The sequence below is a fragment of the Halichoerus grypus genome, chromosome 7, assembly GCF_964656455.1.
Source record: "Halichoerus grypus chromosome 7, mHalGry1.hap1.1, whole genome shotgun sequence".
Taxonomy (NCBI): Eukaryota; Metazoa; Chordata; class Mammalia; order Carnivora; family Phocidae; genus Halichoerus; species Halichoerus grypus.
In genome coordinates this window covers 53441757-53468684 of record NC_135718.1, presented here as the reverse complement: position 1 = coordinate 53468684, position 26928 = coordinate 53441757, and the positions used below count along the sequence as shown (strand labels likewise).

Sequence of the window (26928 nt, the reverse complement as noted above, 5' to 3'; positions counted from 1 at the left end):
GAGTCATAGTGAGAAAGACTAAGTAAGGCTAGAAGACATAAGGACAGTGAATCACATGAAGGGACCCTGAGGGTCGGGTTCAGAAGGCAGACTCCATTCTAGATTGTAGGGAACCACTGAAGGTTTCTGAGCAGGTTGGTGGCCCGACATGAAAACCCTGCTTTGGGGAAACTCAGCTGGGTTTGGTATACCGTGGAGGTTTCCCGCCTGGAGGAGGGAACGAGAGAAAGTAAGGGAAACCAGGGCAGCAGTTCAGTCAGATATTGAGTGTCTTTTTTACTAAAATAGTAGTTGCAGGCCTGGAAAGATTGGAGCAGATGTGAACTACTCTGAATGAAACCCAGAAAAGACTCCGTGACTTTCTGGGTGCGGGGGAACCAGGAAAAGGAGATGAGAAAATCCTGGGTGACAGGGTAAATATGAGGGTACCGCTGACAGTGACAGAACATTTCTGAGAGGGAGCTACTTTATGGGGAAAAACAAAAGTCTCAGGTCTGTTTACATGCTCAGGGACATATCTTTCTTTTTTTTTTTTTTTACTCATGGACATTTCTTTGGCTCTGTGTGTCCTAAGCCCCCCTCCAACCTAGGGTTTTCCTGTTTTGCTCCGAGTATGTATTCACAATATGATGGAAGAGTATCACCATAAAAAGCCTTACGACTGTTCATTTTATTATTGAGCAGTTCTTTATATATTAGGAAATGAACGCTTTGTCTACATTATGAATTGCAAATATAGCCCCCGACCCGTTTGTCATTTGACTTTGCTTACCGTGGTTTTTACCAAGTCAATTTAAATTTTTGCGAACCCAAATGTATTGTAACAGATTTTTAACACAGCTACTAGTGCCAATAGTATTAAATGTATATTAAAAGAGCAGAGTGAGCGATACATACGTAAGTATTGACAACAACACTAATAAAATAAAGATTGTTACTGGCCACCTTACTGGGCAAGCATGTGTGCCAGGCATTATGCTGTGGGCTCCACGTACCTATCTGACTGCATCCTCAAAACCCCAAGAAGCAGATACTAATTCTTAATTCCCATTTTATAGCTGAACCTTAAGTTTAAAAGGCTTAAGTGACTTGCCCACGGGTACGCAGCAAATAAAGGCTGTGAAATTGAGATTCATAAAGCTGGAAAAGAAAAGAAAGCACAGATTTAAACCCGGGCAGCCTACCTGGAGTCTGGGCTCGTGAACCCCAGCACCCCTAGCCCCTTCCCATGGGCGGTGCCCCTTCCAATATCCCTGCTTAAGCCACAGGGAGGGCGCTCTGCCCAGCAACAACTCGAGACTGAAATGAACACATTCCTCCACTGGTCACTTCTATTTTCCCTGCCAACTTTTATCTGGAACCTGGTATAAGAATTGGATGGCTCTAGTTCAGCTGGAAGAATTTTACTTGAATCCTGGATGAAAATGAGCATGAGGGGCTCTATTTAATTGGGTACCTGAAAGGCAAAAGAGGAAAAAGCTTAAACTATAAAAAGAAAAAAGAAACTTGGTTGCTCTCTCTAGCCTAAAGTAGTTCATGAAGAGCAAAGCGGTCTATTGTTTGGGAAATAAAAGACCTAACAGGAAAAATTTAAATTAAAAAAGAATCACGTCAAGGTATTTAAATCATGCTGAGTTTTTTCTCCTCACTGTTGTTTTATAACAACTCCCTTGGGAATTTTGGAACCTAAACCATTTTCTTTCTGAAAACATTTCTTTCTTTCTCTCTCTCTCTCTCTCTCACACACACACACAGCCCTGTTGTGCTGGAAGCCAGCATTTTTTAAGAAGCCTGCTGTAAAGGAACATAACAATGAACAGCTACACAAAACTACAAATATTTGATAAGGAAATAAAATTAGGATTTAAAACTTCAAATATTTGGGATACTACCTGCAAGCAATAAGTACCGATTTGGATGATTTAAAAAGAAAATTTTAAATCTAAGTAAGTATAAATATGATGTTTGAGGAGCGCCTGGGTGGCTCAGTCAGTTAAGTGTCTGCCTTTGGCTCAGGTCATGATCTCAGGGTCCTGGGATTCAGCCCCCGTGTCGGGCTCCCTGCTCGTGGGGAACCTGCTTCTCCCTCTCCTCCTTGCTCGTGCTCTCTCTCACTCTCTCAAATAAATAAAATATTTTTTTCAAAAAGTATAAGTATGACGTTTGAAAACTGTTGTGCACACAGCTGCTGTCCTTCATTGAATACTCACAGTATCTTCAGAAAATGGAATAAACCTTCCCTTTCACCAAGTAAAGAGAGAAATGTGGACCATCAAGATGAAAGGTTTTGGTCTGTTAAAAATAAAAATAAAAAATTGGCCCCAAATGGAGTCACCTGTGCTAAGCCCCACAACAGCAAACCAAGACTTAATATCTAACCTAACTGGAGTTTCAGCCTCTCCCAGGAAAGTGACCTTTCACCAGTCAATCTGGAATTCCCTGGTCAGCACTGGTGAGCTCATCTGCCTGACAGACCCCTGCCGTCCCCTAAAGGAAAGTGACCTTGCCTGAAACAAACCACTTCTTGCTGGAAATTTCCTTTTTCCACCCCCATTCTTCCTATAGAAGCCTTTCATTTGGGACAGCTCCTTGGAGCTCCTTTCCATCTGCTAAGGTGGGATGCTGCTGGATTCATGAATCATTAAATACAGTCAATCAGATCTTCAAATTTACTCAGGTGAATTTTGTTTTTTTAACAGGTCAAAACCAAGGTTTCCCTGACAGAGCAGTACAAGATAAAATCCAACCATCCTGTTGTCCCCTGTTCACAAGATCTGTGAAGCCTATCATTTCTTAGTTTGTTCGTGTTTGTTTCCTAGGGAGAACACAGAGGGAATTATTGATTTCTAGTAATGTCGTGGTATACACTGAAAGAAAACGAATAGTGAGATTTAAGAGCTAACTGGTCATTTTTCCTTGCTTTCATTTCAGACTTTCTACTTCTTCCTCCCAGGCCCTGTGACACAACCACCAAAGACCAGAAGTAACTCCAGGTGTAACTAGGCTGCAAAGATGAGACTAAAAATCTCAGACATAGGTGGGAAGAGGGTGGAGAGGAGCCTTCTCGTATCTGTGACCTCAAGCCACAAAACTGAAGGAACGGTCAATCCTCAACAGTATAATGATAAACCTGTTGGGAATCTCTGCCCATGTGGCTTCCCGAATTAGGCCTGTTCTCTTTCTTCTTTCTTAGACAACGTAGTGGCCCCTCTCTCCAAAGATCTCTCCTTTACAGAAATCTACTTCTTTTACTGGGAGGCCTCAGTGAATGATGTGCTATCCAACACAACTTTACCAGGAGGAAATTCATTTCAAATTCCAAAATAAAGATCCCAAGTATCTAAGTCCTGTGAAATATATAATCATTCCTGGTATATTTGAGTTAAACTAACCCGCAGAACATAAAGCAATACAACTGAAAACAAGTACTGGTGTTCAATTAATGCAAGTATTTGGAAGGATGTACTGCGTCCCATTTCTCCAGAGGAAGGGATGCTTCCTATCGTTTTCAAGTATGGCACTCAGACTTTTGAGACCCAAAGTAGAAGAAACAGGAATATCAAGTGCATGATACTTTGAGGTTTTCCCAGTGTTTTCCTTCCATAATCTGTTTTACCAAGTTCTATTTCTTACAATTACCCCCCAGGTTACAGATAAAAATAACAGTAAATAACACTATTTTGTACTTGATAACAATGCTTACCCACCTACCTCCCTATGGGATAAGGATGAATGGAAGAGAGTCTGACAAGCACTCAGAGCTCTGTAGGAAGGCATTCCCAGCATGAAGCCTTGCTGTGGTTAAATAACACCTTTCCTCTAAGGACCTAAAAGTATCTCACAAAGCTCATTAACCCTTCAAAAACTTGCTGTGATGTACACCAGAGCTGAACTTTATTATTTAAAAGAAAAGAACCAGACAGGCTAGGACCACTTACATTGTGATACAAATTTAAGAGATCCCAGGCCCAGGCACAGAACACAGGCCCAGAGAAGGCCACATCTACAAGGCAGTGTGTTATGTACGTCACAATTTGAATAACAAATCTGCTCCAAAGAACACCCAAGAGGGGCAGTTCCATTCTTGGGCCATGTGTATGCAATCAGTCCACAAAGAAACTGTTCACTTGGTTCTGTGTCCAAGAATAAGAAACAAATAATGTGAAAAGCTATCATCACAGCCCTTGAGAGATCCTAACTGAAAAGCAACAAAACAAATAATGGTATATTTCAGAAGTGTTCTTCATGAAATTGGCCTCCACGCACAAGATGAAGACTTCAGGCCGTAGACAGAAAGTAATGGACACCAGACTAAAACTATAATAGGTTTTAACAATATCACAGCTCTACATATGTCACAGTACTAATCTCACTTAGAATCAGGATCACAAATAAGGGTTTTTTCCACAAATAAGTTTTGTCTCAAAGTTTTGTTAAAATTCCCCTAACCTAAAAAAATGATTCTGAATTTCTGCTAAGGTACCATGCAGTTCAAATTCTCAAGCCTTTCTATACCTTGCATATTTCTTTTGGCTACATGTGACATCACTTCTGAAGAGAGTAAATGTGGAAGATAGGAAGACAAGAAGGAAAATGGAGATCCAACACATCCAGGGGTCAAAAAAAGCCTCCCATCTGCTTTTAAGATATTCATGAAGACTGTACTCATATGGATTCTTTCTAAAGATCACAAAAGAACACAACTGAGCCTATTCATATGAAGCCATGTTCCTCTACATATAGACAAAATACATACAACTTCGTCTGAAAACCAGAGACAGAAACTTCTTTTCTATTGAGAGAGAGGTCAAAATGGTTCTTGGCGCAAACTAGACTTTCATGCTTTCCTGTCAATGACCACAGAGCCACTCTTTCCCCCCATTTCTCCATCTTTAAACAGGGACAATGCTTTATAAGGATGTGCTGTGCTGCAGCAAGATAAATCATAAGACGGAATTCTGAGCTCTGGTTATGATTGTCACTTATGGCCTATAACCATTAACCCATCATTAGAGGAACCAAAAAGCAGAGTTTCCTTTAAAGATAAAAAGGAAAAGGTTTAGTAGGAACTCTGACAGCTTCGAGCCTCTGCAATCGTCATCTGGTCTCAGAGGGCTGTAGTATTCTTAAAGACTGGCATAGGAACATTGCCTTCAGAATAGAGAAAGACTGGAATAAGGATACCTACTTCAGAATAAAAGACAATGTGGCTGGCAGGTACTTCCTATCCTCGAATCGCCTCCTAACACAGCCCTAACTCTGCCCAAGATGCCACTTTTAATCTGAAACCTCAAGTTGCAGTGATCAAGTGGCGAGAGAGCCAGTAATAATAGCTAATAATAGCCAATAAAAAGAGGACATAATGTACTTCCAGAAATGCCTGGGGCACGATGCATCCAAGGAGCAAGGTGAAGGCCAGACCGTGGGAGGAGTAGCCCCTGATGTCATCGGTTGCCTGCATCGGGAAAGCAGCAAGAAGGCTGGACATCAGTGGACCAGCTGCAGTTCTTCAGCCCACCGGCATATCCCTCTTGCTTCGTGCGTCTCCATTAAAGGAATGCCAAAAGCCTGCCTGTCCCTGGGGCACAAGTCCCATCCCCAGTGCCTGAAATGGCACTGGAACACTATGAGGCTTCCTTCACGGAACGGGGACGTGAACATGGAAGTCCTTCATTCATTCTGCTCTCCCAAACCACCTGCTTGTCTTAGCTGCAGTGAGCAGGAGGAATGCTAACAGCACGACCTAAGGAGGCGCCAGGCAGAAGCCAGACAAACAGAGCCAGGGAATAAAGGCTTCAAAACTTCCCTCAAATAATCACTCAGGGTTGCACTTTTGAATGTTTGGCCTGAGCCTCACTGCTGACATAAGGATTATCAAGTTTAGTTTAAGACTCTGCTGGTAAGGCCAAATGACCTATTAGAGAGTGAATTAAAACAGCTACATACAAACAGGATGCCAGGCAGTTCTGCTGAGCACCTCAATACTCAAAATGCCAAGGGACTTCCCCTCCCTGCAGAGCTGTTTAATTTTAAAAAGCAGCAAAAAAAATGTGGGGTGGAGGTAGGAGGAAGGAAGAGGGAAGAGGCCATGCTGACGGGGCTGCTGAGCCTAGACCTGACCTTGGCACACAACAGCACGCTCTGCCCTGTTCCACAGCAGCAGGAAGAATTCGCATCAGAGATGGGCAGCTGGGAGTTGGGTTTGCTACAAAATCCGTTCCAGTGAAAGCCTCGCCTCGGGGCATGGATACTGCTGTGTCAGCAGGGCAAAACTGCCCCTGGTGGCTCCGGGCTAGCGCAGACCCTTCAATGCCCCCAGTAGGTCTTTTCAGAACGAATCTAGGTAAGGTTTCTGCAGATAAATCCTTCCCCTCAGAAGGCCTCCTCATGCTCATTCAAATAGGTCACCACTCTTTTATTTTCAGTCTGGTCATCTTCCCTCAGGTATTATTCATAATTGTCCCTCACACACATGCAACAGAAGATGCTTGATCTTGTATTATGTATCAAACAGGAAGTGCAAGTCAGCAGAAAGAAACCCCGGAAAGGGAGCACTGGGGACAGGAGCAGAGACGGTTTCTTCTTGGCCTAGCGGTCTCTAGGCACATGGCTTGAGGGAGCCTGGGCATAAAGGGGCTGACTACTGTGCCAAGCAACAAATTCAGAAAGAGAACAAAGTGAGAGAGGAGAAAACAAGGCCATCAGGCCCGGCCCAGCTCCATTCCAACTTTTCCAACATGAGAACAGCATCCAGAAGTTAAAGAGCAAATCAGATCAACATCAGACCATGGCAAGAGTATCCATACATATAGATAACAATTGTCCAAATAATAGGTGGGGTGGTGACGGCTCCCTGGAAGACGGGAGAGAGGGGGCCACATGTGATCTTGGATTTTCAACGAAGTCATCTTATTACAGAGGGAGATAGGAGATACTGCGTCCTCTGTCAGAACCCCAGGGAACCTCCCCCAGTAGCACCGCTGTAGCATTACATATGAAGACACGTACCTGGTTGTCTATAATTCAGTTCAGATGGCCTCCTTCCCCTCTGCACAGCGCTTATGTCAAATAAGCAAAAGGCCTTGGGAGAGGGATACGATTATCATCCCCCCGCCACACCTGAGGAATTATAAGAACAAGACCCCTACAATTTAAGAAAGTGGTATCAATGTTTAAACTTTGAATTGGTGTTCTGGTTGACTTAAATCCTGTGTTTTCACTTTTAATTTGTAATAATAATGTTTGCATTTGAGCACAAATTGCAAAACTGTTTCATCACTGGGATAAAGGAAAAAGGACATTGTTTCTTAATTAGTTATCAACTTAATAAGTTTCCTGGCATAGTGGACTTCACTCTTGTTTCTTTGATCTCTTCGCACCAATGTCCTCTAATAACACTTAGACATTGTTGGCACCAAGCCACCCAATCGAACATGGTTCCACTTGGTCTGGTCTCTCAACAACAGGCTGCTTTAAAGAAGACAGTGCCCTGTTACCATCTCTGGGTACAGATTTATATTCGGCTACTGGTTTGTCTACACTGTAGCTAAAAACACACAATGGAGTATATATACACAATAGACTATTATTCAGTCTTAAAAAGAAACAAAATCCTGATACATGCTACAACATTGATGAACCTTAAAACATGTAGCTGTAATAAGGCAGAAACAAAAGGACAAAATATTACGCGATTCCACTTCTACGAGATACCTACAATAGTAGTCAAATTCACAGAGCCAGAAAGCAGATCGGTGGGTGCCAAGGGCTGAGGGGAGAAGAGAATGAGCAGTCACTGTTTAATGCGTGCAGGGTTTCAATTTGGGATGATAAAAAAGATCTGGAGATGGACGCTGGTGATGGCTGCACAACAATGTGAATGTACTTAATTAATGCCCCTGAATTACACACTTAAAATTGGTTAAAATGGGAAATCTTATGTATATTTCACTACAATTAAAAAAAAATACAATGGACCCCAAATGAACCATAACCCAACTCACTTCATTTGTGAACTGTACCCCAAATGATATGACTGGATCCCTAGAAATGACTACATAAGAAGGATGAATATTTCCCACAAGAGTGGCACTCTGTTCAGAGTTCACAGGAATGTAATCAGAGGGACCAAAGACAACAGAGTATTTATTCTCCCTCCCCCAAATATGCCAAGAGTCTAGCCTAGTGTTTTATATGCAGTAGATCTTCAAGGAAATATTTATTTTCTATTGTCACCGTCTTTGCCAAACCGTGGCCTCTATCTTGTCACTATGCAGGTTAGACCCTTCCAAAGCCATCATCCCCTGCCTCAGCTGAGACAACACATACATGTATTCCAGAACCACTACAAAGATGAATAACCAATAAACATAAATTCAAAAGAGAGTGAAGGGAGAAAAAAAAAATAACATCGTGTACGAACAGACAGCAACAGGCCACATAAGGAGCATCATTCTAGGATGAATGTTGGCTCTGTCAAAAATCAGCCAAGTGCTCGTTTTCCAGTTTCATGTTAATGATGGTTTCACCTCACTGACAGTCATGTCTTTGGTTGCCCTCATTAGTGTTTTAAGACTTCGCTTTCCAGGCAAAGTGACATGTAAAACAAAAGCAGAGGAAAAGTTTTGGTAAAATACTGCTTAGGCATGAATCTTCCCCCTGGCTCCCACCCCAACCCAATAGCTTAAAACCAAACCGAAGCATTTCAAACTGCACTTTTATCTCTGATGCTTGAAAAAACTGCCCAATCACCTGGCAGAAGTATTTCATGTCTTTTCATATACAGTATGTTATTTCTATTACTAGCAAAATATGAAAAAGCCCCTAATGATTTCCTGAAATCTCCCATTTTCATGAGTTTTGTTTTCCAACCATCAAGAATGGAGGTGGAGCCATATTTTATCACTAGAGCAAAATAATAGTGGCCGTATTTTAACAAGATGTCTTGTCCCAGGCTGTTCTTAAACTTCATGTTTTTCTGATATTCATGCTAATTATAAAATCTGCACAATTTATTTACAAAAGCAGTGTTCTTTATTTCTCATTCAATAATTTTTATTAATATATTCTGTAATAAGGCATAAATGAAATGGCAAAAGAAATCATTGTTTATCTTTCAAGTTAATGAATGTGTACCACAGAGAAACATAAAATTAGTCTTGGATACATTCTGAAATAAAAGGAGGTTAAGTGTAAATTCAAGTTCACTATGATCCGTATCAGCTGATTCTTGCTATGTGGACTATTAAAGCTGCAATCAAATTTAACGAAAAATGAACTTCACTTATTAACAGAGGATGGTCAGTTATGAGCTATAGGTATATTTAATTTGGGGCTCTCTTTTTCTTGAATTTAGTAAACTCATTTAAAAAAAAGAAATACGGGCGCCTGGGTGGCTCAGTCGTTGAGCGTCTGCCTTCGGCTCGGGTCATGGTCCCAGGGTCCTGGGATCGAGCCCCGCATTGGGCTCCCTGCTTGGCGGGAGGCCTGCTTCTCCCTCTTCCACCCCCTCTGCTTGTGTTCCCTCTCTCCCTGTGTCTCTCTCTGTCAAATAAATAAATAAATAAATCTTAAAAAATAAATAAATAAAAGAAATTTAAAAAGAAATAAACAGGGATGCCTGGGTGGCTCAGTTGATTAAGCGTCTGCCTTCGGCTCAGGTTTTGGGTCCTGGGCTCGAGCCCTGCATGGGGCTCTTCTGCTCAGTGGGGAGTCTCCTTGTCCCTCTCCCTCTGCCCTCCCCCCGGCTCATGCTCTCTCTCTCACTCGTGCTCTCTTTCTCGCTCATGCTCTCTCTCAAGTAAATAAAATCTTTAAAAATAAAAATAAACGTTTGCTAGAAAAGATTCAAGTAAATAGAAATTCAATAGGATTGACTGCTAACAGAATATTTATGACATAATTAGTATAACTTGAGGGTCTATTAAATATGAGCATCATATCTAATCATAAAGAAGTTGTGTTGGGTGAAATAAAAGAAAATTAAACTAAACTCTAACCATTTAGGTGTCAGCAAACTTTTCCCATAAAGGCCGAGGGGTCCATATGGCGTCTGTCACAACTTCTCAACTCTGGCCCTGTGGCACTAAAGCAGTCAGACGTGCATAACCAAACGAAGGTGGCCGTGTTCCAATAAAACTTTATTTATGGACCATGGCATTTGAATTTTACATGATTTTTACATGTCCTGAAATACTACTCTTCTTTTGATTTTTTCAACCATTAAAAAAACATAAAAAACATTCATAGTTTGAGGGCCATATGCAAAACAGGGGGCAGGACTTAGCTGGCCCTCAGATTATAGTTTGCTGGCCCCTGCTCTAAGAGTTTACAATCTCAAGTATGGGGTTAAAAACTATCCCCTTTGGCAAACAGAAAATCTTTTTCTTCTCCTCCTCCAAAATCTGATTTCTGTAAAAAACAGTTTTAGTCAGTTAATCCAGAAAAGCTAGCTGAGTGCTTGCTAGGTGCAAGAATATTGCTAAACACTGGGGAGCACGTGACAGGTCTCTGCAAGATCAAGGTGAGGAGAGGAGGGAAGAGTGTCATGGAGGGGGATGGGCCTTACCAATACAGATAGAGGGACTATCTGTATTGGAAGAATGAGTAGAATTTGCACATAACAAGATTTCAGTAAAAGAGAAACAGAGAGATAAGGACAAAACCTTAGAAAGTAGCCCTACAAGGCAGTGAATTAAAAAAAAAAAAAAAGTAGATTCAGTGGCAGGGAAAAAACCAGGAGCGCCAATGGCCACTGAAGCCAAGAGAAGAGAACATTTGAAGGAGAAAAGGGCTTAATACTCTCAGCGTGGTTACTGGGAAAAAGTAAAAGTAGGTCAAGGCACTAAACAAACGGGGGCCACCGGTGACCTTTTACAGTGTTGTTTCAGTTCAACAATAGGGGAGAGAACTAGGTTTCAGGGAATTAAATAGGGAATAGTCTGAAAAGGATGACAGCAGGAAGAATGGTTTTTTAGAGAAATGAACTCTCATTTCTTCAAACAAAAAACATCCTAATGAAAGATGCTGCTACTGGGGCGCCTGGGTGGCTCAGTCGTTAAGCATCTGCCTTCGGCTCAGGTCATGATCCCAGAGTCCTGGGACTGAGCCCCACATCGGGCTCCCTGCTCCGCGGGAAGCCTGCTTCTCCCTCTCCCACTCCCCCTGCTTGTATTCCCTCTCTTGCTGTGTCTCTCGCTGCCAAATAAATAAATAAAATCTTTAAGAAAAAAAAAAAGAAAGATACTGCTACCTTCTAGTAGCTTACTCTAATATGAAACATTCTACTTAGAGAGTTGTTCCTTACATTAAACTTTTATACCCTTTGAAATCAAATGGCCCAAATTTTGCGATAAGATCAACAATTAATAAAAGCTGCATCTATCTTAAACAATGAAACAAAACACAGCCAAGACTTCAATAAACTCTTCTGGAAGGTAGTTATCAAAAAAAAAAAAAAAAAAAAAAGTATACACACACACACACACATGCAACAAATGGCTAGTGTCCCTATCCCCCTCCTAAGTGCACGTCTGTCCTTCCTTCTTTTAGAAAATTTTATTTTGACAGTTTCATACTTACAGCAAAGTTCTAAGAATAAGAATAGTAAAAAGAATTCCTGGATACCTTTTATCCTTCTTTCTTACCACCTACTTTAAGAAACACATTCTTTAGCTGAATTTCCTGTTTTGTTTTTTGTTCTTTGTAATGTAGGTATTGCCAACAAATTTCAGCCATTCAGTTTTTTTTTTTTTAAGATTTTTATTTATTTAGGGACGCCTGGGTGGCACAGTGGGTTAAGTGTCTGCCTTTGGCTCACGTCATGATCCCAGGGTCCTGGGATGGAGCCCCGCATCCGGCTCCCTGCTCAGCGGGGAGTCTGACTGTCCCTCTCCCACTCCCCGCCTTGTGTTCCCTCTCTCTCTCTGTCTCGTGCATGCACACTCTCTCTAATAAATAAATAAAATCTTTAAAATTTATTTAATTGAGAGAGAGTGAGAGAGATCACAGAGGAAGAAGGAGAAGCAGACTCCCCGCTAAGGCAGGGGAGCCGAAGGCAGACGCTAACCAACTAAGCCATCCAGGTGCCCCAATTCAGTTTAAAAACTACTGGGGGCCTAGTAGTTTCATTAAGTTGTCTGTGACGCAGTCACAAGTTGTAGGAAAGAAAAGTACAATATAAGCTCAGTTCACAGAACTCCTGTTTGGGACTCCTGTGCTCCTTGATCAGTGAGTTGAGGTCTTTCATCAGCTCTGCCCTGGTCTCTCTCTCTTCTCCTTCTGGGACTCTGACTAAATGCAAGTTAGTTAGATATTCTCACTCTGTCCTACATGTCTCTTATCCTCCCAGCTCCAATTTTTGCCTTTCCCTCTGTCCATGCACCACGTTCTGGATGATTTCTTCTGACCTAACTTCCAGCCCATCCATCTCTTCAGCTATGCCTACTTTGCTGCTAAACCTATCCACTGAGCTCCTAATTTCAGTTATTGCATTTTACAGTTCTAGCATTTCTATTTGATTTTTAAAACTGCTACGTCCCTTTGCTTTTGTAACAGTTCCCAATTACCTGATAACAATTTTAAGCTTGGCTTTTAATTTCTCTGAACACAGTAAACATAGCTGTTTTCAGCCTAAGTCTCATGACTCCAGTATCTCGTGTCTTTGAGTTTTGGATGTCTGTTTGCTTATGGGGAATGGTCTCCTCACAGGCCCGGTTATCTTTGTGTACTGGCCATTTTGGGGGGAAAAGTTCCTTGGTGGAATATTATTAGGCAGAGAGTGATGAAACTGTCTTCTGGAGAGGATTTTTCTTTGCAACTGCCAGGTGCCTCGGGGCACTCCCAGTCTACAGCCTTCTTCATCCAAGTTCAAGAACTCATGCTCTACTTTCTCCTTAGAGCATCTTTTTGTTTTTTTCACCTGTAATTCTTTTAGGATCTTTTTCTTTTCCGTTTAGAATCTTTATAGTTAATTTTTACACTGCTCAAGGATCCTCTTTGTCATATTTTTCTCTTATATTTCCATGTCTTCACCTTTACCAGAGATTTTAACTTTATCTTCCAACGCTTAATTGAATATATGTGCGTTATATATATATAAATTTATATAAACTATATATAATACACATTTATATATATATAATATATATATAAATATATATGTAATTTCCATGGAGTCTCTTATTCTCTAATTGACCTTTTCCACAACATCTTAACTTGATGAGTGAAATTCTTCAGAAAGTTGTATGTTTGCTCCTCTAACACATTTCTTACTTCACATGATTATCAAGAATAACGTGACTGCTTCCAATGCTATGGAGAAAAACTATTACAAAATACTAGTATGTCCAAGGGAACTGAACTTAGTGTTAACAGTGCATATGCATAAATAGCTTAGAGAGCAAGTGACATCTGTTTATTGATTTTACATAAAGATTAAAATTTCAAGTCACAGGGGCACCTGGGTGGCTCAGTCGGTTAAACGTCTGCCTTCAGCTCAGGTCATGATTCCAGGGTCCTGGAATCGAGCCCCGCATCGGGCTCCCTGCTCGGCAGGAAGCCTGCTTCTCCCTCTCCCACTCCCCCTGCTTGTGTTCCTGCTCTCGCTATCTCTCTGTCAAATAAATAAAATCTTTAAAAAAAAAAAAAATTCAAGTCACATAAATATTGGGTAGTAAAGACAACACCATAGCTACGGTGGTAGTGAGAGATAATAATTTTATTCTACATTTGATTTGCTGTTGTTTATCCTGATATAATAGTGCAATGGAACATTTAGTGATAGACTTTCAAAGAAAGCCTTTCTAAAAGAGTTGAGTTTTGCGGGGGGAAAAAAAGAATTCTAAAGAGCCATGTAACCAAGAAGTAATTTTCAGTAACAATATATAATACAGCTGAAAATTGAATTGGATCATGGATAATGAAAGACACAATGTTTTCTTCCTTAGAAATAATAGTTTCTGGGGTGCCTGGGTGGCTCAGTTGGTTAAGCATCCAACTCTTGATTTCAGCTCAGGTCATGATCTCAAGGTGGTGAGACTGAGCGCACATCAGGCTCTGCAGTCAGCGGGGGAGTCTGCTGGAGATTCTCTCTCTCGCCCTCTGCCCTTCCCCCACTCTCGTGTATTCACACTGGAGCACTCTCTAAAATAAATAAATATTTTTTAAAGAAGAAATAACATAGTTTCTAAACACTAGTCTCTCTTTGTAGTCATTAATGTCTTTTTTTTTTTTTTAAGATTTTATTTATTTATTTGACAGAGAGAGACACAGCAAGAGAGGGAACACAAGCAGGGGGAGTGGGAGAAGGAGAAGCAGGCTTCCCGCCGAGCAGGGAGCCTGATGTGGGGCTCGATCCCAGGACCCCGGGATTATGACCTGAGCCGAAGGCAGACGCTTAACGACTGAGCCACCCAGGCGCCCCCCCCTTTTTTTTTTAAGTAAGCTCCACACCCAACAGGGGGCTCGAACTCACAACCCCAAAATCAAGAGTCCCATGCTCTACTGACTGAACCAGCCAGGTGCTCCTAATATCCTTTTTAAAAAAATTACTATATAGTTCTCAATCTCACTTCTTTTCCCTAGAAAAAAACAAAAATGAATTCAGCTTTTCAATACTCTGAAACAAAGTAGTCATTCAAAACAAGCATCTTCACTGAAAGTGTTTTAAGAATTTAATTGTGACTTTGTTACCTTAGGACAAACAAACTGGAGTTGGCCAGGGAGGGACAAGGGAGGTATGTTCTACTTTTTGACCTTGGTAGTAGTTACACTGTTCACTTCCTGATTATTTGTTAAACAGTATATATATATATTTCATGCACTTTTCTATGTATATGTTTCACCAAAAAAGATAAAATAGTACATATTTTTGAATAGCTTCCTTAAGCAAATTAAATAAAGATCTCACTTAAATTTATTTATTCTACCTGTCCTTTTGTAAAGATGTTAAGGGGCAGAGATAGAACAAAAGCAAAAATGAATGAAATATTTGAGTTACTATCATTTACAGCTTTTGAGAAAAGTCACAACGTAGCTAGATTAAAACATATTTCCAAGTAAAGTATTAAAAATTAATACGGTTTAGAGGCGCCTGGGTGGCTCAGTCGGTTAAGCATCGGACTCTTGGTTTCAGCTCAGGGCATGATCTCAGAGTCCTGGGATCAGTCTATGTTGGGGCTCCGTACTCAGCAGGGAGTCTGCTTCCGCTCTCCCTCTCCCTCTGCCCCTCCCCGCCATGAATAAATAAATCTTTAAAAAAACTTAATACGGTTTAATAGCACCCATTCCCTCTTTCTCTAAATTTAAAGATTCCTATATATAAAATAGAAAAGGCACAAATTCATCTCCTTTTTATTTGGTTTATATTTTCCAGGATTTTTAAGTGTCTAAAGAAATGGCACTTTCATGGTGTCCTTTGATTCTGGGACCTATAGCACTTTCTTTCTATTCCTTCCCAAATACATCAACTGTGCCTTTATTTGCATGACACCACCTCCTCTGGTGAGTACAAGCTAGGGCTCTGAAAACCCCTCTTCACTCTGCAGTTAGAAGCTATGCTTTTGAATAGTTAACACCATGCTCCTGTTCAATGTGCTGAGAGTACAGTTCTGGAACAGTGATTCTACGGCTTGAGGCCAGCTCAGAGGCCCCCCAAACAGACTGCCATTAAGACCACCTCTCTCTCCGAAGCTGGCAGGACCGACTGTCCTACTTGCAAGAGGGCAGTTATTTCTAGCAGTGTGTCTTTAGGTCGGCATGGTTTCTCCAATTTCAAGTTTATCACTGCCTTATGGATAAACAAACAACATCATTGTTCCTATTTCTTAGATCAGAAATAGAAACTCTCTGAGGGGACACTACCCTCTGAATTTGGCCTAGGTCTTCTTCCCTCATACATTCTCCTTTCAGAGCTGTCAGTCTTCCCTCACAACCCACCATAACTAAATATGTTCCTTTTCTGGTTCAAAAAACACAGGACAGTGATTCTTTAGTTGTCAGTTCTTCCAAAGTCCTTCTTTTTTTTTTTTTTTTTTTTTTAAAGATTTTATTTATTTGACAGAGAGAGACACAGCGAGAGCAGGAACACAAGCAGGGGGAGTGGGAGAGGGAGAAGCAGGCTTCCCGCTGAGCAGGGAGCCCGATGTGGGACTCGATCCCGGGACCCCGGGATCATGACCTGAGCCGAAGGCAGACGCTTAACGACTGAGCCACCCAGGCGCCCCAAAGTCCTTCTTAAGGTAAGAAAATTCTTATTTCAGCTAAGAATAACCCAATGCTGGTCTATTACCGCTGCAACAACTCTCAAAAGAGCAGTACAAAACCTCCCAAAGTCATTAAAGCCTTTTTTCTTTCTTATTAAGGCACCCAGAACACATAATATTCCACCAAGCCAAAAGGACCGATTCTCTTCATGGAGTAGAATAGCAATTGGCTGTTACTTATTAAATTCCTACAGCAATGAGCAATGACTTGCTTTCTCGTTTTGTTTCTCTTTGAATAGTAGATGAAGTTGATTTTTTTCCAAGGCTGCTTCTCATCACCAGCATTCCTGATCCTTGACCTATGCAGCTGTTAATATGCTACACACATATGCGTGGCCTCCTGGACAACCAGTGCGGTTAACCTTTCGGTTTTCTCCAAGTCAGTTCCTATCTTGTTAGTGAAATTGATGTTTTCTCCTTCTAAACATAATAATTTTATCTGGTATAAAACTACATATATGATTCATTGGTTTTTATGAATCTTTTTCTCCCCAAGGGTTTCTGGGCCCGTGGGTTCTCATGTTCTAATTGAGAAAGGCATGTTCATTCGTGGTAATTCCAAAAGGTGGGCTACCATAGCTACTTCACAAACACAGTTATTATCTCTTCTGCCTTTGGGCATGGGTAATTGTTGGAGGCCATGTTTTACCTTTATTCTCAAAGAAAAGTGAATTCCTTTGACTGAATGTAGGTGAAAGCTTACATTTTCTGCAGCTAATGATTAAAAAGTAAAATACTGGACACTGTATCAAAGCACACTTTGTTCTATCTGTGTTCAAAGGGACTTCTCCATATTCATAACTCACCCCCATCACTTTGTACTGTAATTGCCTATTAACCGTCTGTACTCCTCAAAGACAGGAAGCTCCTGGAAGGTAGGGACTGTATCATAATGACTGTTTTATCTGCAGGACACATGCGCTGGCAGATGGTATACACTCAGTAAGTACTTCTGTTGGTGTGTTAGTACTGCATTCAATTCAAGTCTAATTCTTAATTAGCCACGGTTTTAGACTAACTGGCACACACCATTGCCCCAACATTTATGGAATGACTTCTAATCAGACTTTATCACAGTTCAAACAGATATGCCCAACTTCAAATACCTAATGATCTCTACCTAAACACTAAGCATCTTTATGGGAGGCAACAGAAACAATGCTAACCCTGTGATTTGAATCTTTTTATTGATTCAGACTCAGCTACTAACTAGCGGTAACCTTTGGCAAGTCGCTTTAACCACACTGGATCTTGTGCCCTGAGAGACTGAAGCGGGAAAGTGGATTAAATGGTCTGGAAGTCCCTGGCTGAGCCCAGCTCTAAAACTCTGAGGAGGCATGAACCGGTGAGGGTACTACTAACATAGCAAGCCCTTGTTAACACTAGAGGGAGCTGCACCCATGTCATTACTGGGGTGGTGAGGAAGACTTCGAGGCAAAGCATCTTTAAATTGGAAGACTGGCTCTCCAGAGTGAGAGAAACGAAGTATCAGGCGAGAGACCCCTATCGTTCCTTCACCACACACGCTCTCTGCCATCACCTCCCTCTTACAGATGGCCCGGCACCTCACACTTGACTTTCATCAGCACACCTTCAGAGCTTTAATTCTGATTCCAAAAGAATCAAGGTGGCTTGAGTCATTCCTACAGATTTCTTTCCCCATTCGGTCTACTTTCTTTCTTAATCAAACTAACAACAACAACAAAAAAGCAAAGTGATTAATGCTATTATTGGAAAAGCCCCAGGAAATGAGATGGAGGAGGAGAACGATTCATATCACACTGAAGCTAGGGGCCTGGGAAAATCAGTAAACTATAGCTGAATTCATTAGCAGCTTGCCACTCAAACCAAAGCTACCATAGCTACTTTGACAACAAGAGGAGCACTCAAAAAAGAGGAAAGATAGCCAGGAAAAGAAGAAATTGACATAGCTCTGCAGGACAGGAGCCTGAATGCCTGCCTAAGAGGGAATCCGGTCACTGCCAGGCCAGGCTCTGCGGTAAGAAGTTTGCAGCTGCTGAAGTGATGTCATTAGAGGTAACGGGGTCACATTAGCCATTTTGCAAGAAAAATGCCAAGTGACCGGATAAGGCAATGGAGGATGGGGTGGGGAAGGAAAAAGAAAAAGCCTTTCTAAAGCTAAAGCTTTTTTTTTTTTTAAAGATTTTATTTATTTGACAGAGAGAAAGACAACCAGAGAGGGAACACAAGCAGGGGGAGTGGGAGAGGGAGAAGCAGGCTTCCCCGCTGAGCGGGGAGCCCGATGCGGGGCTCGATCCCAGGACCCTGAGACCATGACCTGAGCCGAAGGCAGACGCTTAACGACTGAGCCACCCAGGCGCCCCATTCTGAAGTTATATACATACACTCTCCTCCCAGCTCCAAAAAATGTATGGCCTTGAAAAGGTATGACCTAGGGGCGCCTGGGTGGCTCAGTTGTTAAACGTCTGCCTTCGGCTCAGGTCATGATCCCGGGGTCCTGGGATCGAGCCCCGCATCGGGCTCCCTGCTCTGTGGGAAGCCTGCTTCTCCCTCTCCCGCTCCCCCTGCTTGTGTTCCTGCTCTCGCTGTGTCTCCCTCTGTCAAATAAATAAATAAAATCTTCAAAAAAAAAAAAAAAGGTATGACCTAAACCATTACGGAACAAGTGAAATGAAGAATCCAAACCCCTCCATTGTATCAACTTCTGTTTCCGTGTGCCCAGAGGCACAAGGACATGCTAACCTGACAGAGACGGCATAAATCATGGATATTACAGAATGTGGTCTGTAGGAGAAACATAAATGCAATCCTGAAGAAGCCTTTTTATGGAAATTTCATAGATTAATTTAACACTCAGGAAGCAAAGCCTCAACTGTCAGAAAGAGACCACCTACTTTTCAGAACATGGGCTATTTCTGAGTAAAAACAGATTACAAAGCAACTTTAGAGAGGGACTGTGGGTGAAGAAAAAAGTCTACTAGAACAAAACAAACAATTCTTTTTCACTTAAAAAAAAAATTGCAAACTCAGACCTCCAGAGGTAAAATACAGAGTAAAACTCACCAGGTTAAAATCAACGTATTCCTGTGAGTCCATGTAGTCAGGGTACTTGTTTCTGAACTCACCAATTTCAAGTACTCTAAGAGATATCACAGCTTCAACAGATTCAAAAAGATTTCTCTTCCTTTAGGACATTAAAAAATAATTTTTTTTTTTTTTTAGCCAGACCTCTGAATCAATGATCCTCATGAGAAGCATGAGAAAAATATACTTTATTGTTAAAAGGAGAACGACTTGTTTTCCTCATTTTAGGACACATACCAAAGGACTTCCAATTCACCCTGCCACGTACTGACCTTTAAAATGTTTCGCCCATCAAATGATTCTCTCTCCTTGAAGATATATTTGCCATCCGCTGTGTAGAGATTGTACCTGCCTTCAGCTGTAAACATTTCAAAGATAATGTTATAAGAGAAGTTTCGGTTATTTACATTTGTTTTCTTTTGGGTTTCTATAGTACAACTAGCAAAATCTGTACTATCTGGAACATGGCTTAATAGGAGGGAAAAACATCAGTCTGAGTCAAGAGGCCCAGAGTCCAGCCTCAGCTCTGTCATCAATTCAGTATACATTCATTCATTCAACACCGTCCAAGTACTCAAGGTACGTTACCTATGTAATTAACCATATTCTTTTTTTTAAAGTATAGTTGACATACAATGTTATATTAATTTCAGGTGTACAACATAGTGATTTGACAATTCTACACATACTCAGTGCTCACCACGATAAGTATAGCCACCATCTGCCACACACCATCTGTCATACAATGTTATTACAGTATTATTGGCTGTCTTCCCTATGCTGTACTTTTCACCTCTGTAACTTATTTATTTTATAACTGGAAGTTTGTACCTCTTAATCCCCTTTACCTATTTTGCCAACGCCACCCCAATCTCCCCTCTGGCAACCACCAGTTTGTTCTCTATATTTATGCATCTGCTTTTGTTTTTTGTTTGTTTTTTAGATTCTACATATAAGTAAAGGGGTGCCTGGGTGGCTCAGTCAGTTAAGCATCTGCCTTTGGCTCAGATCATGATCTCAGGGTCCTGGGATCGAGCCCCAAGTCAGGCTCTCTGTTCAGCAGGGAGTCTGCTTCTCTCTCTCCTCTCCCTCGGTGCACTCTCTCTCTCTCAAATAATAAACAAATAATCTTTTTTAAAAATGTACAGATTCTATATATAAGTAAAATCATTTGGTATTTGTCTTTCTCTGTCTGATTTATTTCACTTTGCATAATATGCTCTTGGTCCATCCATGTTGTCACAAATGGCAAAGTTCATTATTTTTTATGGCTGAGTTGCATTCTGTTGGGTATGTATATACATGTACACACACACCCACACATCTTTACCAATTCATCAAAAAGACAAGAAATGACAAGTATTGGCAAGGACATACAGCAAAAGGAACCTTCATGCACTGCTAATGGGAATGCAAACTGGAGCATGAGTATGAAGGTTCCTTTAAAAAAAGTAAAATAGAAATACCATACAATCCAGTAATTCCACTTCCATCTTTAAAGAAAATGGAAACACTAATTCAAAAAGATATATGTATCCCTATGTTTACTGCAGAATTATTTACAATAGCCAAGATATGGAAGCAGCGTAAATGTCCAACGACAGATGAATGGATAAAGAAGATGTGGGGGTGTGTTTGTGTGTAAAATGAGCCATATTCTTAGGCAAATTATGTCTCCTCTATGGACCTCAGTTCATTTACACAGTTACAGGTTAAGACTAGGTGATCTCCAAAGGTTCCTTGTGGTCTAAAAACCCAAGATTTGTATAAGCTATATGCATTTTTAAATATGTAAAAATACACAAAAATTCACACATTAAGTAGTCAAAATGCTGGTGACATTGATTTGGGTTGCAACCAACATGAAGTGGGTTGGTTTAAGGACTCCCCCCAAATGAGAGAACCCCTTTCAGTTGCAATCAAAGGTATCTTTACAGACATTCTACACAGAAATGCAGCAAATCTATGACCTTGTATTAATTTAGCTTGCTTATCCCAAAAGACATCCTTAAAGTATAGCAGGAAAAAGGATTTCAAAGGAAAGGGATGACAGGTAAGAAAGAGTGAAACACCTTATTCTATGCCTTTTTCAAGTAAAAATTCAACCAGAGAAGAATCCAAGGTATAGGAAATTCAAAGCATCCTTAAGAAATATTTAACCCTCAGAATATTTTCTAAAATATCAACCCTTTCTTGCCCACCAACAGACAATCAAAAATATTTGTATTTCCACTTCTGAATATGCTCTTTTACTATATATATCGATGGAGACTACCAAGTCAGAATTGGTAAAGTATATCTAGGCCGCTAACACCATGAGCACAATATATGTTAGCCAGCCCACTGGAATTACACTTCAGTAACTTCTCATGAGAGAGTATTCTCTTAATCAAAGATCCCAATACCATGTATATTTCACAAATTAAAAACAGGTCCCCCGTTAAGAGATGTGAAACTTTAAAGATTCATTTATTTATTTGAGAGAGAGAGAGCATGCACATGCATGCGCACTTGGGGGGGGGGGGCGGGGAGAGGGGTAGAGGGAGAGGGAGAGAGAATCCCAAGCAGACTCTGCACTGAGCACACAGCCCGAAGTGGGGCTCAATCTCACGACCCTGAGATCACGACCTGAGTCAAAACCGAGAGTCAGACACTCAACCAACTCTGCACCACCCAGGTGCCCCAAGAGGCGATGTGAAACTTTAAAGTAAATCCATACTAAACAAATATCAATTAAAAAGCAGTAATGAGGAGCGCCTGGGAGGCTTGGTCAGTTAAGCGTCCAACCCTTGATCTGAGTTCAGGTCTTGATCTCAGGGTCCTGAGTTCAAGGCCCTCATTGGGCTCCATGCTGGGCATGGAGCCTACTTAAAAAAAAAAAAGAAAGGCAGTCATGATACCTGAAGATTGAAATGGTTTTTTTGTGAGGGCGGAGGAAGAGATTATCTTAAGCAGGCTCCACACCCAACGCAGAGCCCCACGCAGGGCTTGATCTCACAAGTCTGAGATCATAACCTGAGCCAAAATCAAGTGCTGGATGCTTAACCAACTGAGCCACCCAGGTGCCCCTGAAGACTGAAATGCTTAATAACAGGTTCAAAACCTGTAAGTTGCATTAGCCATCAGGGAAAAGCAAATCAAAACTAAAATGAGATACTACCTCACGTCTAAAATGATGGCAATAATCAAAAAGATAGATAATAACGAGTGTTAGCAAAGATGTGGAGAAAATGGAACCCTCGTTCACTGTTGGTAGGAATGTAAAGTGGTGCAGTCACTTTGGAAAACAGTCTGGCAGTTCCTCAAAAAGTTAAACACTGGCTACCACAGGACCCAGAAATTTCAATCTTATATACCCAAGAGAAGTGAAAAGATATCCCCACACAAAAACTTGTATGTAATTGTTCAGAGCAGCATTAACTGTAATAATCAAAAAGAAGAAACAATACAAATGTCCATCAACTGAGGAATGGATAAAATGTGGTACATCCACACAATGGAAGATTATTTAGCACTAAAAAGGAAATGAGGTATAATACATGTTATCACATGGATGAACCCTGTAAACATTAGGCTAGGTGAAAGAAACCAGTCACAGAACATCACATATTGCATGATTCTATTTATACAAAATATCCAGAAAAGGCAAATTCATAGGACAGAAAGTAGACTGATGGTACCTAGGACTAAAACTTTAGGAGGAAATGAGGAGTCACACTGCCAATGGGGTTTCTGATGAAAATGTTCTAAAATTGATCATGGTAATGGTTGTGTAACTCTGACTACACTAAAAATCACTGAATTACATATTTTTATTTTGTTATTTTTTTAAAGATTTATTTATTTATTTGAGGGAGGGAGAGAGCGTGTGTGCACGTGTGCACATGTGAGCAGGGAGAGGGGCAGAGGGAGGGGGAAAGAGAGAACCTCAAGAAGACTTCCCACCAAGTGCATAGCGCGACGTGGGGCTCAATCTCATGACCCTGAGATCATGACTTGAGCCAAAATCAAGAGTCGGATGCTCAACCGACTGAGCTACCCAGGCGACCCTGAATTATATATTTTAAATGAGTGAATCATATAGTATGTGAATTGTATCTCAATAAAGGTGTTATATTCAAACTACCTCTAAGTAGGAAAGGATAACTAGACTGTGTGAGGCGAACGTGATAACCACTACACTACGGAGGATAACTAGACGTGAACACAGAACACTTTCTTACATAGAGCTCTACTGCTAATTGAATATAAATCTGGATCCACACAATTTAGAAGATACAGATTCCCGCATAATTCAACTCTTTTATGTCAAAAGGTTATTAATAATGGAATATCTTAAGAGTTCTTTTTTTTTATTTTTTTATTTTTTTTTAAGATTTTATTTATTTATTTGACAGAGAGAGAGACACAGCGAGAGGGGGAACACAAGCAGGGGGAGTGGGAGAGGGAGAAGCAGGCTTCCCGCAGAGCAGGGAGCCCGATGCGGGGCTCGATCCCAGGACCCTGGGATCATGACCTGAGCCGAAGGCAGACGCCCAACGACTGAGCCACCCAGGCGCCCCTATCTTAAGAGTTCTGAAGTAAGATTTAAAGACTAGGACATTTTCAGAATGTACTGCTGATAGCATTAAATGTCTAATAAAATACTGTCTATACCTGCACTGTCCAAATTAGTAGCCTCTAGTCACATGTGATTATTTAAATTTAATTAATTTAAATTAATTAAAATGAAAAGTTTACTTTCTCAGCCTCACCAGCCACCTCTAACTGCTCAGTAACTACATGTGGATAGTGGCTACCATATTGGACATCACAGGTACAGAATATTTCCATCATCACAGGGAGTTCTATTGGATGGTACTGAATACAATATATCTTCTGAACCAAAGAATTGAGAGTATACTCTAGAGCTCTAGAACTTTACATAGTGATGTTAAAATGTACATCACCTCAGAGGATCTAAGTATATTTCCAAACTTAAAACTGACCATCCAGAACAAAATAAATACCACAAACTCCTTTAAATGTTCCCACTGGACTAGGTATATACATATACAAATATGAAATAGTCCAGAAATTTTTTCCCAAAAATTCCAAATATTCTTCTGCAATACTACTACCCAAATGAAAAAAAAAAAAGTATTCCATCAGAACAAGTATAGAGTTTTGGATGCTATTAAGTACCCAAACAAGAGTCTATAGGCTTTGACTTAGTCATTTGAACCATTTTTTATCTCAGTACTCCCAAAGGTAAAATAGTGATTTATTTAGAAAAATCTTAAATAAAATACAATCTAATAACATCACAAAACATTAACACTAGAACCAAAATGTGGACAGTTACACATCTCTTAGTCCTACAGTGGCTCTAAGAAAATCGGGTTGGAGTGCCTGGGTGGCTCAGTCGTTAAGCGTCTGCCTTCGGCTCAGGTCATGGTCCCAGGGTCCTGGGATCCGAGCCCCACATCGGGCTCCCTGCTCGGCGGGAAGCCTGCTTCTCCCTCTCCCACTCCCCCTGCTTGTGTTCCCTCTCTCGCTGTCTCTTTCTGTCAAACAAATAAATAAAATCTTAAAAGAAAAGAAAAGAAAAGAAAAGAACATCAGGTTAATATTAAATGACTTCCAGTTGGGATCTTTGGTATAATACATATTTTGTATGTTATATGTATTATATACTGCATTCTTACAATAAACAAGAAAAAGAAAATTTTTTTTTCAAGATTTTATTTATTTGAGAGAGTGAAAGAGAGAGTATGAGAGGGGGGAGGGTCAGACTCCCTGCTGAGTGGGGAGCCCAATACGGGGCTTGATCCTGGGACTCCAGGATCATGACCTGAGCCTAAGGCAGACGCTTAACCAACTGAGCCATCCAGGCACCCCAAGAAAAAAGAAAATATTAAGAAAATTTTAAGGAACAGAAAACACGTTTACAGTACTATACCGTAGTTATTGAAAGAATTCCGTGTATAAGTGGACCAGCACAATGCAAACTGTGTTGTTCAAGGGTCAACTGTACTTTGACAAAAAGGAACACACAAACTGTCCTAAAGTATAAATCTACAAATAGTTTATGGGTTCAAGTCCTGATGGAGTCCTCTTCCAACCTAAACTTTCTAAAACTAAGGTCAGGCCCTAAACAAAGAAAATAAAACCTGAATATAGGATTTTAGTGCTGATATATTTCAAACAAGTTTTAGAAGGAGAAGCTACATATAATTTGAATTTGCAGCTCCTGATCAGACAGATCCTGAATGTGCTAGAAAAGCTTTCACTTGGGGGTAGGGTGGAGAAGACAATGGAAGAAAAGAAAAATACTTTTTGAAATGTAGATAATTATCCCAAATCAAGGGTCAAAACAAGGCATTTTTATATAAAGGCTCAGATTCCATGAGGGGAAAAATTATTACTCTAACACCAGGTTTCTCAACGTTGGTGCTACTGACATTTCTAGATACTTCTTTGTTGAGGTGTGCTGTCCTGTCCATTGTAGAGAGTTAAGCAGCATCCCTGGCCTCTTCCCACTAGATGCCAGCAGCAATGCACCCTCAACCCCTAAGTGTGACAACCAAATGTCCTGGGGCGGGGGGAGGGGTGGCGCGCACAAAGTTGCCCATAGTTGAGAACCATTGGCCTAACCTTTACTTTTATTAGCTAATCTTCCTTCCTTCTTTCTTCTTTTCAAAAAGCCACCAAGTATTGCAAGAGACACACTTATACTAAAATAATTATTCACTGTTTACCTAAAATTTACCCGGGCATTTTGTATTTCTTTTTGCTAAATCTGGAAACCCTATGTGCAACAGAAATCAAAGATCTGGAATGTCACACTCCCACGCTAGACATCTCCCTCACCACTTCCACTGTGCTCAACAAAACAAGTTAAAGATTCAAAGAAAGATTACCAGAGATTCTTTGATAGCCCGTCTTGTTCGAACCCCAGGGATATCACAAGGCCTTGCTGATCCTAAACTATGCTACAGTTCTATGGGGGACTTACCATTGGGGTCCTTCCTGAATAGAGTGTTCATCACTGTCGCATGGAGTTTCACACTATTCCACTCTTTCACTATTAGTCCAGATGCCTGAAAACGTTCCAGCACTCGATCGACTAATTCCTGCAGCCTGAAGAAATTGAAGGAAGAAGTATAAAAATGTTAGTAAACTCTGAACCCCTGATTACCGATTCAATGTTGACAGAGTATCTGTTCTGGGCCAATCACTGTACAAGACCCTGCAAAGGCTACAGTCCCCACCACCACAGTGTTCACAGCCTTGTGGAACAGATGGACATGGAAACCGTAACACTGAAATACATCATGAGGAGTGTTAAGGGAGGGACCAACCATACATGGAGAGGGCAAGGTTTTTACAGGAGGTTTAAACATGATCTTGAAGGAACATGGAAGCTCAGCATCTCAGGATTGGGCTTAAGAAGCCAGACTCAACAGAGAGTTGCCTAAAAAGAAGTGCTTTATTGCTTCATCCAGTCAGAGAACCTAACTCTACCATGTAGTCAGTATGTTTCTGTCAGGATCAAAGGAGGTCTGGTACGATTCTAAGACATTTGCTCCCTGGAAAGGAGCCTGCACTTTGAAGATCC

The 26928-nt window shown here is 40.9% G+C and overlaps 1 protein-coding gene across 7 annotated transcripts in view; it reads right to left on the bottom strand.

Annotated features, from left to right (window-relative positions):
- ASCC1 (activating signal cointegrator 1 complex subunit 1) overlaps positions 1 to 26928 on the bottom strand; it is a 103975-nt gene that overhangs the window by 12689 nt on the left and 64358 nt on the right. For 5 of the 7 annotated variants that reach the window (XM_078077618.1, XM_036083900.2, XM_078077615.1 and 2 more), the window contains exons 8-9: positions 26326 to 26450; positions 19601 to 19686 (exon numbers count right to left, since the gene is read on the bottom strand). In XM_078077618.1, coding sequence (XP_077933744.1) covers positions 19601 to 19686; positions 26326 to 26450 — 211 coding nt within the window. Of the gene's footprint in view, positions 1 to 8425; positions 8580 to 19600; positions 19687 to 26325; positions 26451 to 26928 lie in introns of those variants that run through there. The other 2 variants (XM_078077619.1, XM_036083901.2) reach the window with 2 other exon arrangements.